Source organism: Cryptotermes secundus, unplaced genomic scaffold, assembly GCF_002891405.2.
Source record: "Cryptotermes secundus unplaced genomic scaffold, Csec_1.0 scaffold337, whole genome shotgun sequence".
Lineage (NCBI taxonomy): Eukaryota > Metazoa > Arthropoda > Insecta > Blattodea > Kalotermitidae > Cryptotermes > Cryptotermes secundus.
In genome coordinates this window covers 651,456-671,163 of record NW_019733323.1, presented here as the reverse complement: position 1 = coordinate 671,163, position 19,708 = coordinate 651,456, and the positions used below count along the sequence as shown (strand labels likewise).

The following is a 19,708-nucleotide window of genomic DNA, read 5'->3' as shown; positions in this document are numbered from 1 at the left end:
AGACTTCAGAGGATGCAGCTGCTGCTGAACTATCAACTATATCAGTGTGTTATACACCATCGTCAGAATCCTATAGTAACTACTTATCAACGCTGTCTCTGGCATACGCGTTTTATAATTGCCGGTAAAGAGAATAATTATTAGTTATTTTGAAATTCATAATAATTNAGTATATACCTTCATGAAATATTCACTATATCATTTAATTTAATTATTATCACTATAAAAATTATCTTCTTTATTTCAGTTTCCCTGTGGTCAACTCAACATGCCTTGAGTCATACAGTTTTTTTTTACACAGAACTGAAAATTCAATATTTGAGTTGCATAAAGGGATTCTAGTACATGTTGTAGGATATCAGGTCCTTTCAGTGGTGGTTTTGAAGAGTTCTACCTTCTGGGATATAAAGCTATGTAATCCATTGAAAGTCAACCGACATTTCAAAGGAACATGTCACCTCCATCTTTAGGGTTGATAATAAGCTCTGATTGCCACCTGCTTTATGCTGATTTAATGCTAGCTTTATTCTTCAATCCTGACGTTGGAAGTGACATGTTCCTCCAAACCATCAGCTGACTTTCAACACACTGCATGGCACTATATCCCAGGAGACAGAACTCTTAATATACATTGTTTGTAATGTATGATTTTATATTACGCGTAAGACCATTTCACGTAATATTTTTTTTTTGGCTTCTAAAATTATATACCATCATGCAAAATAAACTTGAGCCAATTTCTTTTGTATTACTAGGTTTGTAATCGTGAGGATGACATTGTAAATATCAGAACCCATTGAGATAAATATGAATTCAAACAATTTCATAATTCATATTGTAATTGACCACACTGTGATAACAAACAACTCTATGGATTAAAATGGTGCACAACTAAACACCAAAATAAGGTATACAGTGGCCGTCTTGTAGTGCACTCAATTTCACCTGTCACTTCACAACATGTTTCGGCAACATAGTGCCATCATCAGGTGTCCCAATTACGTCAATCTATTGCATTGACTGCCCTCATATATTTTCACAACACCATTTAAAAAGTCCGTATTTGTCAATTATGATAAATTTACACTCGCTAAAACTTGTTAAGATAATTCATCTTATTTGTCTTAATTAAAACTTGCATGTGGTTTGTTCACTACGGGGTCGTTTTTCTTATTTTCTGTGTAAACCGCGTCTTGTGATGTGTGTTCCCTTCTTAGCTGCGAGTGTTGTAATCATAATTGACAAATATGGACTTTTTAAATGGTGTTGTGAAAATATATGAGGGCAAGCAATGCAACAGATTGACGTAATTGGGACACCTGATGATGGCACTATGTTGCCGAAACATGTTGTGAAGTGACAGGTGAAATTGAGTGCACTACAAGACGGCCACTGTATACATATAATGGATGAAAATCAGTGCAACTGGACGCTAAAATATAACACCAAAATAAGGTATGCTAGTTGCTTCTTTCGTGAAGAAGAAAACAATTTATCAGTCTGCATGTTAACACAATGTGGGTGAACTCTCAACTAACTGTATACACATATTTATTTATAAATGCTGAAAAGTATAGGCATGAAAGGGTCATTTGAGATTTTGCAGTTTCAGCACATGGACTTTGCTTAATTGCAGCAGTAAAAAATATATTCTTATCATTGTGGCGCACCTGTGCATGCTGGTAGCTGCTGCTGCAGTGGCTAGGCTACAGTGGGGGTTAGTAAGGGCGATTGGCATCCTTGGGCCTCTTCAGCTGCACTTTGAGACGCTTCATGCCGATCTGGAAACCATTCATGGCCTGAATTGCAGCCTGGGCGCTTGCTGGGTTGTCAAATGATACAAATCCTGCAAACAAAATAACAGAAATAAATGTCATCAGAGTATACTAACTATAACTGCCAATTTCTTGTATATAGATTAATAACATATTAATTTTATTTATATACAAACCTGGTAACATAAATAAGCTTAAAAGTGGGAAAAGGTAGAAGAGGAATATGAATTTTATTTGTCTTTTTCTTTATTAAAATAAAGAGCTGTCTTTTTCAAGCCATAAGTTCAAACAGAATATTAATGGACAACAAGGTCCCTATGTTGAAGAGGAAGTGGAAACTACTGTATATATAATGTTGTTCTTTACCAAAGCATTTGCTCTGGTTGGTGGCGCGGTCAATGAACACCTTGGAACTGATAACATTGCCGAATGGTAAGAACATCTGCATCAGTTCAGCATCGCCAAACTCCTGAGGTAAATGGTAGATAAACAGATTGCAGCCTTCTGGTCCTGAGATGGAGCAGCCTGTGCCAGACAAACAGACAGACAAGCAAAGTTCAGTGCAGCACACACTTCACTTCTTACATGGATTTGGGCACTGCTGATCTACAAACAACCACGTATCAAATTCTGTCCTTGCACATACATTTTCATTTCAGGCTAAATTACAATTTTAAACATTTACAACTCCCATTCAACAATTTTATTTTATTTCACATTTCTTAGTCTTTCAATCAAAAATACATATTAAATTATTTTACTGTTCAAAATACAATATACAGGTGAAAAATAAACATAGAACAACTGTTTAATTACATTATTTTATAACTATAATTGTTAAAATGGTTATATGTGGGTTCAGCTTGTGTGCTATGCATGTTACTAACAAACTTCAATTTGTCTTATGCTGGGGCTGGCATTCATTAAGTTATAATGGAAATTTACAATTATTATTACATTCAACAATTTTTTGCAATACTCAATCTTGCTGTTCAATACCAAGGATAGTTTAAAAAGTAAAGTAGTTTCAAGAATGTTCTAGGAACAACAGTCAAGTAAACTCATTCTTTTATATAGACATTATACAATCCTAAATACATTCAGTATGATAATTAATGTCAAATGTTTAGTTTCGGTTTCTTCCTAAGATTTTGGTGAGTTCCGAAATCTGTTTCACGTTCCAGTAAAACTAAACAAATACAGTGTCCACAGTTTAAAACTAGTATCACGTTTCTAATTAATTTCTATGAATGATGTATTCCTTAGCCAAGATGCCTAGATACCGGATACAGAAATTTGGGATGCCCAGTGTCTATGTAAAAATAAAAATCATACAGATTAAGAAGCAGACTTTGGAAAAGAATGAACTATTTATCTTTTACTAGTAAGAATAACTGCCAACAAATATCCAAGCCTTTTCTTCATATATGACTGCTGCATCATGCTTTCACAATGAAATTCAAGATAACATGAAAGATCACAAGAGTANTGTTGTCGTTTGCAGATTTACCTACACTTTTTCTTCAACCCTGAAGATGGGGGCGATACGTTCCTCCGAAACGTCGGTTAACACCACATATACACGGCGCCAAATCCCAGAAGACTGCTTTCTTCAGTATGGATATGGTTTTTGATCGTAATTTCAGAGGTTGTTCAAAAATAGTGCTTTCAGAGCAGAATATTTAGCCCTTTGCAACGCAAAGATAGATATCAAACTTTGTTAAGAATACCTCTAAACTAATTCTGTTTGCAGATGATACCAGTATAACAGTTACCAACTCTAACCCGACAGATTTTATAAGTGATATAATGACCATATCTGAATACTTAAATAAATGGTTCTCAACCAACAGTCTCTTATTAAATTTTGACAAAACCAATCTCATATAATAATAAACTAAAAATGGGCCCCAAATTAACCTGGATGTAAGCTATGCTAATAAAACAATTTTTAAAGCACATGACACAGAATTTAATTGGTCTAGTGGTAGGAGTTCTTGCCTACAGATCCAGAGATCCTGGGTTCGATTCCCGGCGCTACCAGATTTTCTGAGACATAGTGGGCCTGGAACGGGGTCCCATTCAGCCTAGTGAGGATAACTGATGACCTATTTCAAGAACATAGCAGCTCCGGTCTAGAAAACCGAGATTAACTGCCGTGGTAATCCATTGCACTGACCATGTGACACCCTCTAACCTCAAAAGTTAGCACTAACTTCACAGACAGCTCGATATAGTTCACTTGTGGACTACAGGCCACAGAGTTCATGACGCAGAATTCCTGGATAGCTTTGACATCAAAGCTAATAAGAGTCAAGGCTTAGTCCCTCAGATGGGTCAAGAGGTTTTATCTCTGCCATAGCATCCAGACTGACTCTGGGCTCATCCAGTCTCACATTCAATGGGCACTGAAAGCTCTTTCCTTGAAGGTAAAGTGGCTGGAGCATGGAGCTGACCACTCACTTCTGTTGCTGCTGAGATTAAGAATGTACAAAGCTATACCTCAACCTCCTCACATGTTTCATGGCGTCATGCTTACTTAAGCACAAGAAAAATTTACCTTTTACTTAACATATTGTTATCAGTGTACAGATCAGCAGTGCTCACAATCCATTTACAGTCACACTAAAATGTAGACTGAAATAAGAAATGAGAAATATAAAATATTAAATACAACCAACCTTAATAGCGCAACAATGACTTTATTGTAGCGATGTTATTCCATGTCCCAGCCACTTATGTTAAATAAGAAGCATGTGGCAATTTATGTACAGTGTAAAGTTGCACGATACACACCATCATTGATCATTAGCCAAATAAAAGAAAATCTAGTTAATAATTAGAAAAGAACACACAAACAAACAATAGGTAGGGCATTACACTGGGAACATAACAAAACATCGACAATAGGAACAACGGCGGAATATTGAAAAATGTGCACAGCACCATTTTTTGCGCCAAAATTAAAAAATTGAACATAACAAATTAAAACTTGAATATAAAGTAATGCTTTCGACATTCACAAAGAATGCAAGTTAAAAAATAAATTAATACACAAACACTGTATGTTAATTTAAAAATAATGCAATGCATTAATGCACTAAAATGTTTCTTATGCCTTACACATAAAATACATTCACACACTCATTCATACATATGCATACACACACATTCACACAGCTCTATCATCCTGCATTTGCACTATCAAATATATATATTTCCTTTTGCAACAGAAAAGGCTTTGTACAAAAGTTTTATTTCATTATCCACGTTTCCTTGTCACATAAACATTTTTCATTTGTAATGTATAATTCTTTGTATTCTTTAAAACAATGAGAAAGGCTGCAGGATTCAACATTTAAATTGCAATTACACTCAGAGTAAATTCAAATAAATGCAACACTCAGAATAACAATGATAGGTATAAAACTTTTGTACAGTATTTCAAGCTGTGGGGTTTTTAAATAAATGTCTTAAATGATTGTTTTTTTAACAGCTTTTTCTTATATTTCCTTTTCTGCAATACAGTCTTATATCCAGAGTTTAGCAGAGGTGCAAAAAGTTTAAGCAGAAATTCTATATGGATGTTGTAAAAGAGATCTATGCGGGATTAACTGTCTTATGTTTATTAATTTATTCCACAGAAGTGAACTCTTATATTAATGAACAAATATTAAAAAATGTAATTGCTGTTTCCAAGCAAAAGATATAATTTTATATATGCCTAAGTAAGTAAAGTTGGTTGTCTATTTACAGTGTAATTGGTATACAGGGATTTAAGAAACCCTGTGATTATTTACTATGATACATAGAGTTTAACTTCGGTCTGGGATATCTAGATTTTGAAATGATCCTTATAGATGTATAGGCTATTTACATTGTTTTTCCAATTTGGTTTGATGCAAATACAGGGTAACACATTAAGCAATATAATTTTGAAAGCTTCACGATCCTTTTTACTTCCTTTCCTTATAAGCCTACCAGAATCATGTCTCCAATCAGATGTTACTGCATTCGACTCAATTTATCTTCTCCTATTCCTGAAGAGCAAAGTTAAGATAAAAGTATCCCCGATAAACCTCTATATTCAGACTTTTGTTAAACTCTATACTGTTAGAAATGAACAGGTCAGATAATTAAATAAAAACATACTCTGCTATTAACATACAGTTACTGAAATCTAACTTTGTTTTATCACTAAGCTGAGGTTTAAGATAGAAAATACAATATACAATATGCACAAAAGAAAGCTTTGTATGGCTACTGGCGATCAATGAGAATTCACACATCTTCGAAACAATTCATTTTACAGGAACAATGGGTCTGGAAGGGACAAGAGTTATATATGGAGAACTTCCACTTTTTGCACCACTGATTATTAAAGTTTTAAAGATATAATTCATGGTATAAATTTCGCAGACTGATTTACTTTTTTCTTTTGTTTCTTATTTTTTCTTACCTTCCCTTTGCGTAGGGGGGACGGTGGACATCGGTTGGGGAATGGCCTGCGGGAACTGGCCGTAAACCGCAGCAGCGGGGTACGCTGCCGGAAGAGAAGGGAGAACACACCAAAATAATAATCGTTGTCATGTTGTCCTCCTTTTCTTTGCCAATTGGATGTTAGGAGGGCACAGTAGAGGTCAGGAGGTTCGGATGAACAGATTCACAGTTTTAAAAGGAATGTGATATACATGGTGATGATGTTCAATTCACTTTGTGTAACACAGTTTTTAATTAAAATAATATTCCTTGGTTTTGAAAGAGAAGAAATATTTCTGAATTTACAATGATGAATATTGGTACTCTTTTTCATGTAATCTGTTTAAATGTTTTTATTTTTATTACACTTTGAGGTATGAGTATCAAATCCCTCCAAAGGGATCAAACAATGAACATTTTTCACTGGCTGTGTAAGCTGTTTGCAGGTACAATGATATCAGACAATGCCTACTGTAACACATAGCTTAGCAATGACACCCAAATGCTGATAAGAAGCATTTGATTATGTTAGAACACCTGGTCATCCTACAGGATGAACTTGGGACTGATATTATAAAACTTTCCACATACAATTTATGACAAACTGGTATCTTGAGTACAAAATATTATAGATAATATTAAAGTGCAAAGATATAATTTTCGACCTCTGTTAGTTGATTCCATTTCATGAGTTTTTATTTTAATAGTAACAAGCACTCTTCAAGCAGCTAGCAAAATGCTCACATTGTTGACATTTTGAATAAACATTTCACATGGATATCATGAAAACTTAATACATTATGCTTTCCAGGCCGAATTCGATACAGAATGTCAGAAAATGTTATAATGTGTACATTGCTACAATGAAACTGTTAATGAATAAAAGTATTTTTGGAGAAATAGATTCTTTCTTCTCAGGTTTCTGCAACTAATATACTTAGATCAGTGAACTCAAAGTAAGGAAAATAAATTCAATCCTAACATTCCATTTCATCTGTAAGATTATTTTTTGTGGGGGGTTCAACCTGAAGGAATAAAGGAGTTTTATTGCATTTCCAATTAAAATCTGAAGTATCTTCATGGAAATAATATACGAGACACAGTAATTTTGGTACAGCATGATGGCAATTAAATTATTATACTACAGTTTTAGTTCTAAACTGTATTTATATGATGGTTCATGTCAGTCTTCACTTTTGATATCTCAGATTTACAAATGAGGCCTGAGCCTTTAAAACCCTGGTCCCAATTTTAGCCTATTTTCCTTATTTTGTAAGGTAAAAGGCATGTGATATCATCATGTCCAAGTGTCTATCTGGCTTAGTAACTTAAAAATCAATTAACATATTCATTATGCCTACCATGAGCTTCTGTAATTACAGGACACCCAATTTTTGCAATTTGTAGTTTCCTACTATTAATAATTTTAGTATGGTGACAGTGAGAACTTGTGTGATGGGAGTGTCAATGGTGCCACTACTATCACAGGAGCACATGATTTTGATATTCTGTGTAGCGTTAAATCTTTAGAAAATATGCTGCTGTTGCTAAATTGTACTTTTGCAGAAAATAAAAGAAGAACATGGTGGTTATGCAAAATCTGTATTTGAATTTCTGTTTTGTGGTAGTAACTAATGAACTGTGCAAGTGAAATTTTGTATGAAGATTATAAACACAAACACAAACACAGATTCCTTAAGAGGGAATTTGTATATGCCAACAGGATAAAGATTTTGATGTTGAACCTGGCAATTATTGTAATTAGAATTTTTATGAGTGAAAATTATGCATAGAAACACACCAGTAAGATGTATATGTATTAATTTGCTGTTCTTATGAGCCTCATATGCAGATTGTAATATTTTAAGGAAAGTAGACATCATCAAGTTGTTCCCATAACTAATCACTGTTAACATACAAGCACTTCATTGTTTTTCAAGGACTTCATAAATCTCTGACCAATGCTTCCTTTGCCCCACCTTTGAATTGTAACATATTTCCAATCATTCTTCATTAAAAATTACATTGTCCTTATAAGAGTTCTGATTAGGATTGAAGGTTGACACCGTGGATTTCTAACTTAAGATGCTTCTTATGTTATTTCTGTTTAAGAAGGCATGTTACATTTCTCTGAATAATTGCTTCTTTTGTTTTAAAGAAAGTTAACAGACAAATTTCACGATGCGTTCATGTTCTCACAGTCATGGAATTTAATAGGGATAATTGTTTCAAAACACAATTAAATAGAAGAAGCAAAGCAAAGGAAAAATATTAACAATTTGAAGCAATATACATATGTGCAGATTTAAGAACATAACCATGCAGAGAGAAGCAAGCATTAAAGGGTGTACACCCAACTTTTCAGTACAAGATACAATGATCTAATTTATCTGTGTATGTATATTGACATTTAAATATCTCTTATTATTAGACAACATAATTAAGGAAAACTGTCTTTTACGAAAATGTATCTACACACCATGGCTGTCAGTTTTCTTTTAGTATGCTTTGCAATGTACATACACAATAAAACTAAGCTTCAAAGAAAAACATTTCTAAATACTTCTAGAATTTTCTGCCTGGTATTCATTTGTTATTGTGTCAGAGCTCAAAATATTCCCAACAAATAATATGCATGTATATCTAGGAGCCTTAGGCAAGAATTTAACCCAGAAGTAGATCAATATAGTGAAGAATGTATAGGAAAATGAAACCAGGCAGGCTCTGAGGAGGGAGATCTTCTATCATACATATACAAGACCACACCTAACAGACAGACAAACAAACAACAAACATACACATAGACAGACCTAGCAAGGGCACTTCTCACATGAAATACATTGTGACGTTTCAGGAAAACAATGCAGTATGTTAATCACTTACAATTATCAATTATCAACACATCAATGCATTCTACTACAAAGCCACAATTTGGAATAATCCACGCTCTTGTAAGATGTTTTAATTCATTTTATGAAAAAGAATTTGAATTTCCAATAATCATGTGATTTTAAAACAATAACAAAACGAATTTGTTCTGAACTAATATTTTACTTTGAGAGTGCTTACATTTACATTTGGAGAAACACATAAGCGTTTCCATCACAGTTCCATACCTTCAAATGGAACACATAAATTTGCACTGAATTGTGAATATAGTTTTAAAATGTGTGTAAAACAAACATTCTGTTTTGAACTCTGTAACTGTCTTATCCATTTATATATTTTAACAGTAATGTTCTGTATATCAGAAAAAAACTGTTGATATGTGTTTAGGTATACGTATTCTACAAATAAGGATCTGTATTACTGCAAATACTGCAAAGAACTGCTGATTGCAGGCAACTGCGCAATGAGTAAAACAGCGACAGTAATGGTAATGTATATTCTGTAGGAATATAAATATACTTATTTTATATTCATTAGCATTCAAAAGAACTCATGAAGTATTTCAAAATATTAATTCAGAATATAACATATAAAAGTCTTGTGTATGACGAATGTTACAAATTATAAAATTATATTGAAGGCTGTCTATTTTCTAGTTAAATTTAAAACTGTACAATATTTTGGAAGCCAGGTCTACTTGCATCATCGGTATAATTGAGGAAATGATCCTATTCTTCAGTCAGGCCACTTAGGCAGAGCTAGTCTGGATTACTGGGCTCAATCACAGACATTTAAATGACCATGAATATTTTCATTATTTTTCTAAGTTTGGTCTCTCTTGGAAGGAAGCAACTTTTACTTTTCAGCAGGTAACCCTTCTAACTGTAGAATCTACCAGACAAAATATTCTGTAAGACAATTTCTTACTTAGTCACATGTTGCTTTATATAAGACATCTGGCATTGTGTCTTCAACCCAATGAATATGACAACATAACATGCAGATCTACCTTATTCACTCTAAAAGTAGGAGCCACAAATTTATTAATAATTCATTTCCTGTAGCTGTAGCTGCCTGATTGGATGCTTCTTCCAGTACATTGGTGGATGTGGAGAAATACCGTTTAAGAAACATACAAAGTATGTATGTCTCTTAATAGTATTTCTAAAATAGAGAATTTTCTTGAAGCTTTTCCTGCAATCTGTTTGTGTTGGAAAAATGGATTTCTAAGCTTCATATTTTATGAACTTTTGATGTATGACTATAAATATCACCCACAAAATGTGATAAATATACCTTTGTACATACTGATTTTGAATAAAAAAATATGATTTAATTTCGATAATTAAAGGAAACTAAATTAAATACATTCTGTATACAGTTTTGAATGGCAATTGTAAAGATGAAGAATTAATTATGTTTATGATTCTGAATATACAGTAGTCTGGGATATTAATGCTTGATTATGCTGACATAATTATGTAGGAGAGATACATGTACTGATAATGGCCTATTTCATAATGCACTGTGACTTTTAATACTTAACTTCCATTTGTTCCTGATACACACTCTAATGAAAGAATGGATATATTCAATTTGCTAAACAACATGATGTTATTATCTCTTTTAACAATGTGTTTTAAACTAGATGGGAACAAATTATAGATTTCTGTGTTACAGAGAGTGACAGTTATAGCAAGGCATTTTTTTTTATTTATTTACTTCATATCCATGGATCATTATACATGGTATAGGACAATATATGTAGGATATAGGATATAGGGGCAGACTTCTGTGTATTAACATTTAAAGTACATGGAGCATTTAGAAAGGAGGACTGTGTAACCTAGGTATAGTTTTTAATCTAAAATATCAACACATATACTGCAAAATTTGTCAATGCAAATACCATGTATGTTGAAGGTCTTGCACAAATGCATAAAAAGAAAATTATTTTCTTGGAGACCAATTTGCAAAATCTTTTATTTTTCTCAGTATCTGATGCTTGTACTGTGAGACTGTACAAAGAGGACAAAGTTTTATATGTTGAAATTAAAATATTGACATATGTATGGCTGTATGATCAGAGAACAGTTCTGCTTTCAAAACAGAGTTCCTACTGACAGAAAAATGAAGGTTTAAGTTTACTCTGAATTAATTTCCAGAAATATATTCATCAAACAGCACAAAATTAAAATAAAAATGTAAATTAGGGCCAAGGTCTTTTCTGTTACAAAGTCCATTTATAACTGTTGCTACTTATAAATGAAGGTGCATATAAATTTGTACCATGTCAAAAGAGAATCTGTGACATCATAAACCAGTGGCCAGTTTAGAGCTCCTGCCATAATTCATATTCTTTGCATGTGACAAGAGTTATGATTTAAAAGTCTTTGGAAATGGTGATATACTGATTATGAATAGAACCATGAATAATTCTGAAATATGAAATATTTTTTATGTGAATATATGACCTCTGGATCTGATTGAATTGAGTGATAAATATAATTACTTTAACCTTTGAATACTGTCATGTATTTCTTGTGATATAAGCAGTACCGCTGTTAGCAATGAATCAAAGTAAAATGACTTTAACCTTCAGTGAATAAGTGTTTTCACTGTCCAAATGCAACGTTTTTATTCTTGCCTTTTATCCTTTGGACACTCTTCTACAACATGTTTCAGCATCAAACGGCCATCCTCAGGTGTGGTACTAAAATAGTTGCACTGTCATTTCGATTTTAGTCGCGTGTGGAATGCACTGTTGCTTTCGATATAAATCCTCTAACATACATAAAATTCTGGTACCAATTGACAGCTACGTGCATTGCCATTTGTTTTTTTTTTCGGTAGTGAATTCGTGTATCGATGTCATGCTGCTGGCAGTGAACACATACCAGCATTTTATGGATTTTAGAGGATTTCTGTTGAAAGTAACGTGCTTCACACGTGACTAAATTGAAGTGACGCTGCAACAATTTTAGTAAAAGTAATTACACCTAAGGATGGCCCTGTAAGGCTGAAACATAAGGCCGCACCATAGCTCAAGCGGTTAGTCGCTGGCTTCCCACCGTGGCTGCCCGGGTTCGATCCCGGGTCTGGTCAAGTGGGATTTGTGGTGGACAAAGTGGCGCTGGGGCAGGTTTTCTCTGAGTAATTCGGTTTCCCCTGCCAATCTTCATTCCGCCAATTGCTCCACAATCACCCTCACCTATCATCTGGTACTGGTACAATAGGCCAGAAGTGGCCACAGTATATGGGACTTAGTGCCACCCCACTAGCAATAAAAAAAAAAGGCCGAAACATGATGCCAAAGAGTGTGTGTAGGATAGAAGGCAAGAATAAAAATATAGCGTTTGGATGATAAAAACTCTAATCCATTGAAGATTAATAGTAATGCAATAGGATGTTGAAGTATGATATTACAATGACATTCATGTGAGACACATCCCATATCCACAAACGTTCAACCAAACACGTTAACAAGTCCAATATTTATGTGTGCACAGCTTATATTTATAAAAACTAGGGTCTGCTGATAGAAGTATGAATGATTTGTCACAAACTATCCAATGACAAACTAGGTTACATCATGGCCTTAGTTATACAAAGTAATATAATCCCTGTGTTGTCATTAGAGTCCTAACACTTTTATTTATCTATATGAACTATCTCTGTTTCTTTCTACAAACACATCACAAGACCTGGGTAAGTTTAGGTTTGTTGCCATTGCCAGTGACCCTCAGAACTGTTTGAACAATTCTGCATTTTTCAGTGGTCTCTTTCTTTGTCATATAGCTCTACAGTGAAGTGAAATTTGAGAATAGTTTAAAGAAAGATATGAGCAAAGAACCTTTAACTAAAAGTTTATTTTAGACCAATAAAATAATCACACGAACACCAGAGGTCTGTGTTTTGAAAATGGTAATATCAATGAAATAACTTTTCATCAAGAAAGTGATATTTTAAATGGAATACATGTATAGCCTATAAATGATAAATCATCATAGGTAAGGTAAAGTAAACCTGTCCCTGTGCTTAGCCAGTTAAGCACTACATTATGAAGATGTATGGGGGAGTGGTCAGATTCATGTCCTGGCCACTTTACACCTAGGGAAAGAGCCCTTGGTACCCACTGGATAGGAGGCTGGGTGGACTCCAGAGCCAGTCTGGACGACATGGAGAAAATTCTTGACCCTATGGGGATTCAAACTCTGACCTCTCGGCCCTTGAGCCCATAGCCAGTCACTATACTGACTGCATTATCCCAGCTTAGATGGGTCATCATAACATGACATTTCTTCATCAAGATAGTGAAAAAGCAGTATGATCTAGTAACTTCCCTTCATTTGATTTAACGAAAAATACTTGCCTTTAGTTTATGATATTTGAACGAACTCAGCGATTGCCCCCCCCCCAAGAATTTTGTATGTATTTTATGGAATATATATATTATAACAAAGATTTAAACTTGTTGGAACATTTGCACATCTCAGAAATGTGATGAAGTAATTATTTATCTACTTATAGTTTTATGTCTAGTAACTATTTTAACTTTCAGAATTCCTCATTAAACTGCAGTGTCTTACTTGTATTAGTTAATGTGTTATATCTGGAGATATTTTAACTATAAAGTCAAAACTGAGACTCTCTATTTGTGTTTCACTTTTCTCTGATATGCAGTTATGGTGATATAAAGGTTGGAAACTTTGGCTACTTAACTGCACAATTAATGTACTTATACACATATGAAAATGTGGCCCACAACACTTACACTGGCCATATGTTGTGGTTGATTGAGTAACATTTCGGGATATCCAGGATTCAAATTTTGGCCCAAAGGAAATCAAATTATGCCACAATAACTTCATTTCATATCCTTTACAAATCACTGATCACTAATCATCCTAGCATTTGATGCTACAGTCTCAGTTACTGGTAGCATCATTAAACCATAAGCAAGCAACAACAAATTACATTTAGACTGAATATTGTAATTGTATTATTTCTTAAGGCTAAGATTAGACTTTCTATTGAAAAACTGCTTTACATGAATATTTTACAAGGACTGGAAAACTGGTTAATGAAGTTGTTTTTAGTGTATGTAAAATTGTCTAAAGAAGTTAGTTATCTTGTGTACATGTAAAATTGGCTAAACAATTTATCTTGACTGCGTGAAAAATTGGCTAATGAAGTTACCTTTAGTGCATGTAAAATGCGCCAAAGAAATAATCTTTAGTATACGTAAAACTGGCTAGGGATGTTAGCTTCAGTACATCTAAAACTGGTAAGGAAGTTATTTTGAGTACTTATAAAACTGGTCAATGAAGTTATCAGTATACACATAAAATATGACATAGTGTTCATGGCCCACATAAAGATAATGAACTAGCTTCAAGTTATACACTGACACTGCCATAAATGCACTTGTTTATGACTTCTTTAACTGATGAGTAAAGAATACAGTTCCAAAATAAATAAATAAAACATGTGATACAAAATATTAAACAGAGTACCATACTATAACACAATAATTCTTTAAATACCACTTTAATAATACTTTAATACTTTAACATTCCTACTGTGTTCCTTCTGCTGTACTACAGCATAACCTGTTTTGGATAACAGTGTTGGTCACTGTGTCAATGTACCCTCTTACTCGCCAATTTTACACCTTAATGGTATGTAATTATGTGAGTATGAAATGATAAATTTATTTGAAACTTAATACAGTTGATTATTTTTAAAATTTCCAAATATATGAATCAGTTTGGAATAATTATAAGAAGATTTTTTAGTAATATTGGTAATTAAGCCAACAAAGAGTTTTGCATATTCAATGAAAGACAATACACTGCACAAGGTGCTGTATGAAATAATACCAGCTACAGAAGCAGTTTGTTCTTTTTTCCAGACCCATATGGATGCGACAATTTCCACAATGTTTCTATTTTCACCTCTCTCTCTCTCTGTGTGTGTATTCAAAGATATTAAATTCAATTAAAAATGTATCCTGTGTCTGCTCAAGAAATTTGTGGATTAAATGTCAATGTATGCTCATACAGGTGCTATGCCAATGAAATATTTATTTTATTAAATTAATTATGATATGATTTCATTAATTATACATTATATAACACCATTTTAATTTTCAACATAATTTCTGTGTTTATGCTGTCATGTATGTAATAATGAACCAGTCAACTGTTTGGTTAAACGTCTTGGACAATTTTGTGTTGTGGCAATAAAAGTGGGGAAAAGAGACATCTGAAGGAAATAAGAGACAGAAAACAGAGACAGAGCTTCACTCACCAACACCGGGATATGGTTGCATCCCAGGATAGGCCGCAGCATGTTGTAATGCGGCCTCTCCATTTGGCAGACCCTGTGCTGGAATGGACAAGTGGAGCGCATCTACATAAAAGTTATCTCAGTCCTTAGCCACAATTGATGTGCACAAATAATAAACAGATAGGATCTGTAGGCAGATGTCACTCTGTTTTCCTAGCCATGGCTTTTGACCAAAAGAAATTTAATTGTCATGGTTTTGCATATACAAGCCATATTTTACTTTTCAAACATCATATATATTATTCTGATGTATTCTTCAATGCAGATGATAGCCATATTAGAACACTGTTATAAGAAAAGCAGAAGTTATGTGTTGTAATTGGTAGCGTTGGAAAAGAACATTAGCACTTCTTTCATGAATAACAAGGCCACAACCCCAGCACTGTAAACAGGAGACTACCATATAAAATCATGTTTCACTTAAGACTCCACTGTTTGCAAATTCTGTTGTTCTTCAGGGAGCTGAAGTCATGCCTATGATTCCTCAGTAATATAAATGATTTAAATCTGGTTGTAACTGAAAAGACCAATGTACATAGGGAATTCAATTATATATACAGGGTGGGCCAGACTCAATTAGGCAGTTTTTATTATGTGTTATTTTTATTGATAAATGTTAACAATTGCAATGGTTACAAAAATGGAATCGCACACATAAGTCATCGATTTTCAAGATGCTGGTCAACCTGGGCACCACCTAAGTCAACACAGGCTTGCAGACGCAAAGCAACATTTTCACATGCCTTTCTACACATATTCACCGGAACTTTATTGAACTCCTGAACAGTCACCTCACGCAGATGTTTCACACTGTCAATGGAATTAGCGTACACCTTGTCTTTGAGGTAACCCCAAAGGAAAAAGTCTGGTGGGGTGATGTCAGGTGATTGGGCTGGCCACTCCACAGGCCCTCGACGGCCAATCCAGCATTGAGGAAAAACTTGATACAAGAACCGAACAATATTGGTGAAGTGTGGTGGGGCCCCATCTTGCTGCCACCACAGTTCATCAAAGTTCTCTCTCCTCTGAAGTTCTGAGATGACACTTTCCTTCAGCAACTTTAGGTAGGTTTCCCCCATGATGCAACCTTCAAGGAAGAAAGGGCCAATCAGTCCTTCGTACGTCACGCCGCCCCACACCATCACTCCCGGGGACTGGAAATCATATTCAATGGTGGCACTGGGGTTCTCTGGCCGCCAAAACACACAGTTGTGTCTGTTGACTGATCCTGATGTGTGAAATTTAGCCTCATCAGTCCAGACAATATTCTGGATAAGGTCAGGGTTCTCCTGAAACTTGGTCAGCATCAACTCGGCAAACTCAAGTCGCCTGTCGAAGTCGTCCTCGTCAAGAACATGAATAAGCAGTGGATGGTATGGCGTCAGCTTCATGTCACTCAAAACTCTCTGCAAACTTGTCCTCCAAATGTCCAGTAGGGCCAACAAACGGTGGGTAGACTTCAATTTCTGAGGAGATGATGCCAGTTCTGCAGCAGCATGTGCTTGTGTCAGCAGTTCGGACAGTTCTCAGCTGACCAGGATGCTTGGGATTCAAAGCACTGGCAGTTTCATCAAACTGCTTGTTTATTCGGACAATTGTGTCCCTGTGGACTGCTGGCGGTCCAAACTCTTCCAACATCCTGTGCTGGACTTCTGATACATTGTTAGCAACTGAGAAAAGGCGCACACATTTTACATNTTTTATTTAACATGGGCTGGCAGTATCACTTATTGTTTTACAATGTACTGGACAAGTACTATTATTCACTTTTACTTTTTGTGTTCTCTTTATAGTGCAGGAACACAATGCTGAACAAGAACACACCGGCCATCATGCTGAATGCACTCACATAATATGGATATGCACTTGGAATGAAACGCTCATATTCTGTATGTTGTAGTGGTCGTACAGAAACCTGAAACAGGTAAAAAAAAGTAATAATTTATAAAATTTTACATATTTCATCAAAGTTAATATACGAGTAAACTATGATCAGTTTGTGAAGATAACATGAATTTTTTCAAAGTAATCTGTATCATGTAAGATTTTAGGTTTTCACAGCGGTGACTATGAAGAACGCAGTCTTCTGGGATGTGGCACCATGTTATTATAAGGTTAAACCCCTATTTAAGGTTTCTCTTGGGAGCAGTGGATTTGTGGAAAATATTAAATGGAGGTAATTTAACACTGAAAATTGTTCATATTGCATGACTACCAGAGTTGTGAGACAATAATATAGGGTCATGAGTCCAGGGGGATTCAGAACCAAGAATGGCTGTGCTGGCGAGGACCTGCAGCAATACCTGTGTGACTGAGATTATTCATGTTGGATCCCTGAAATTAAACATTAAATGATGAAAAATATAATATTGGGGTTCTTTAAATGGGGGTTGTACTGCATAATTATTTTCATAGCATAAATAAAAATAGTCTTGAGTGATTAAAGAAAGTTAATATTAGCCAAAATGCATTTCATTACACAGACAGTATGTTATACCATTTCTGACCATAAAAGAAGTGGAAATAAATCAGATAAAAAAATATCATAAGCAACAGTTTATATATAGCACTACAGATAAAACTGGGTAGAGTAATTTTGAAAGACTGGGCCATGATTGGTTCAATAAACATTTACATTTACATTTATTTTCACTTCATGGATCCAATCATCTCCCCGTAGGGCTGGATATAAAACATGTCACATATTACAGGTTCATGATGACTACACATCATTCGTCCTATGCCCAATAAAATATATAATCAGGCCTCTCACAGACAGCTCAAGTTGTCAGGGCAACACACGAGTCCTGGAAAAACCACAGTCAAATTCACGCCTTGCCATTCCACACACACTGGCAAGCCATATCATTAAAATAGTTACAATTATAAAATATTAAAATTATAACAAAGACAGACATCATACATACTACTACACAACAAGCAAGTCTCAACAATACATAATTCGCCCTCATAGAGCATTTATTAACTCTTTAACATTTGAGCCCCTTGCATGCTCGACAGATTCATCAATAGTGTAAAATAGGTTACTTTGCAAATAATTTCGTAAAACAAACCTATATTGCTTTTTATCATTTTTTAAAACTGTGATATTTGATGGCAGAATGTTAAATAGCTTGTCGCCTGAATAATACACCCCACTATGATAGGATGATTAATGTGTTGAAGGTATATGAAGGTGGTCATTCCTTCTGGTACCAATCACATATACAGAGTTATTGGTTTGAAACTTATCCAAATTATTAACAACAAATGTCATCAATGATATCAAATATACCCATGGGATTGGTAGTATGTCAAGCTTTTTAAATAGATCTCTACAAGTATTAGTTGGGCCCACTCCCATCATTATTCGTATTATTTTCTTTTGTATAACAAAACCCTTATGACTGTCTGATGTAGTTCCCCAGTATATTATTCCATATTTCACCAACGAATGATAATATGCATAACATACAGCTTTAAGACTATTTATACTTAATATATAGGATAATCTTTGCATTTGAAAACAACCCGTGCTCAACTTGTGAAGCAAAAAATCGATATGTCCCTTACAAGTCAGATAACTGTCCAGCTGCAAACCGAGAAATTTTATCGTTTCTACTTCTTTCGGCTTTTTGTTAAAAAACAACGTATATAGAGGGTAGCTCATAGTTGCTGTTGGGGTGAATATTTATCATTTTTGTTTTATCGAGATTTAACACTAATTGATTATTCTGAAACCATGTAAACTTGTGATTAAAAACAACATTAAATTTTATTTTTAAATTGTAGCAGTCTTTAGCTGTGCAAAGAATACTTGTGTCATCTGCAAACATAATAACTTCTGAAATTTTACGTATTTCAAGGGGGAAATCGTTTATGTATTAAAGAGTAAGGGTCTCAACACCAATCCCTAGGCATATCACATCCGACGATTTCTCAGTTAGAATAATATTTATTATTTATACAATTTAATTGCGCTCTTTGCCTCCTATATTGGAGGTAAGATTTAAACCATTGCAATAGTACACCCTGCACTCCACAGTACTGCAGTTTCATTAATAGAAGATCATGATTAATGCAAAGGCCTTTGTATATATGTGTGTGTGTGTGTATATATAAATAAACATATATATATATATGTATGTTTATTTATTTATTTATATGAATTGTAACATACATTTAATTATATGAAATGTGATGGAATATATTTA

General features: G+C 34.3%; 1 protein-coding gene across 10 annotated transcripts in view; it reads right to left on the bottom strand.

Annotated features, from left to right (window-relative positions):
• LOC111867958 (CUGBP Elav-like family member 4) overlaps positions 1-19,708 on the bottom strand; it is a 239,562-nt gene that overhangs the window by 29,339 nt on the left and 190,515 nt on the right. For 8 of the 10 annotated variants that reach the window (XM_023858205.2, XM_023858209.2, XM_023858207.2 and 5 more), the window contains 4 exons: positions 15,456-15,557; positions 6,235-6,318; positions 2,142-2,300; positions 1,671-1,846 (listed from right to left, as the gene is read on the bottom strand). In XM_023858205.2, the coding sequence (XP_023713973.1) occupies positions 1,719-1,846; positions 2,142-2,300; positions 6,235-6,318; positions 15,456-15,557 (473 nt within the window). In that variant the 3' untranslated portion in view covers positions 1,671-1,718. The remainder of the gene's footprint in view (positions 1-1,670; positions 1,847-2,141; positions 2,301-6,234; positions 6,319-15,455; positions 15,558-19,708) is intronic. The other 2 variants (XM_023858212.2, XM_023858213.2) reach the window with 2 other exon arrangements.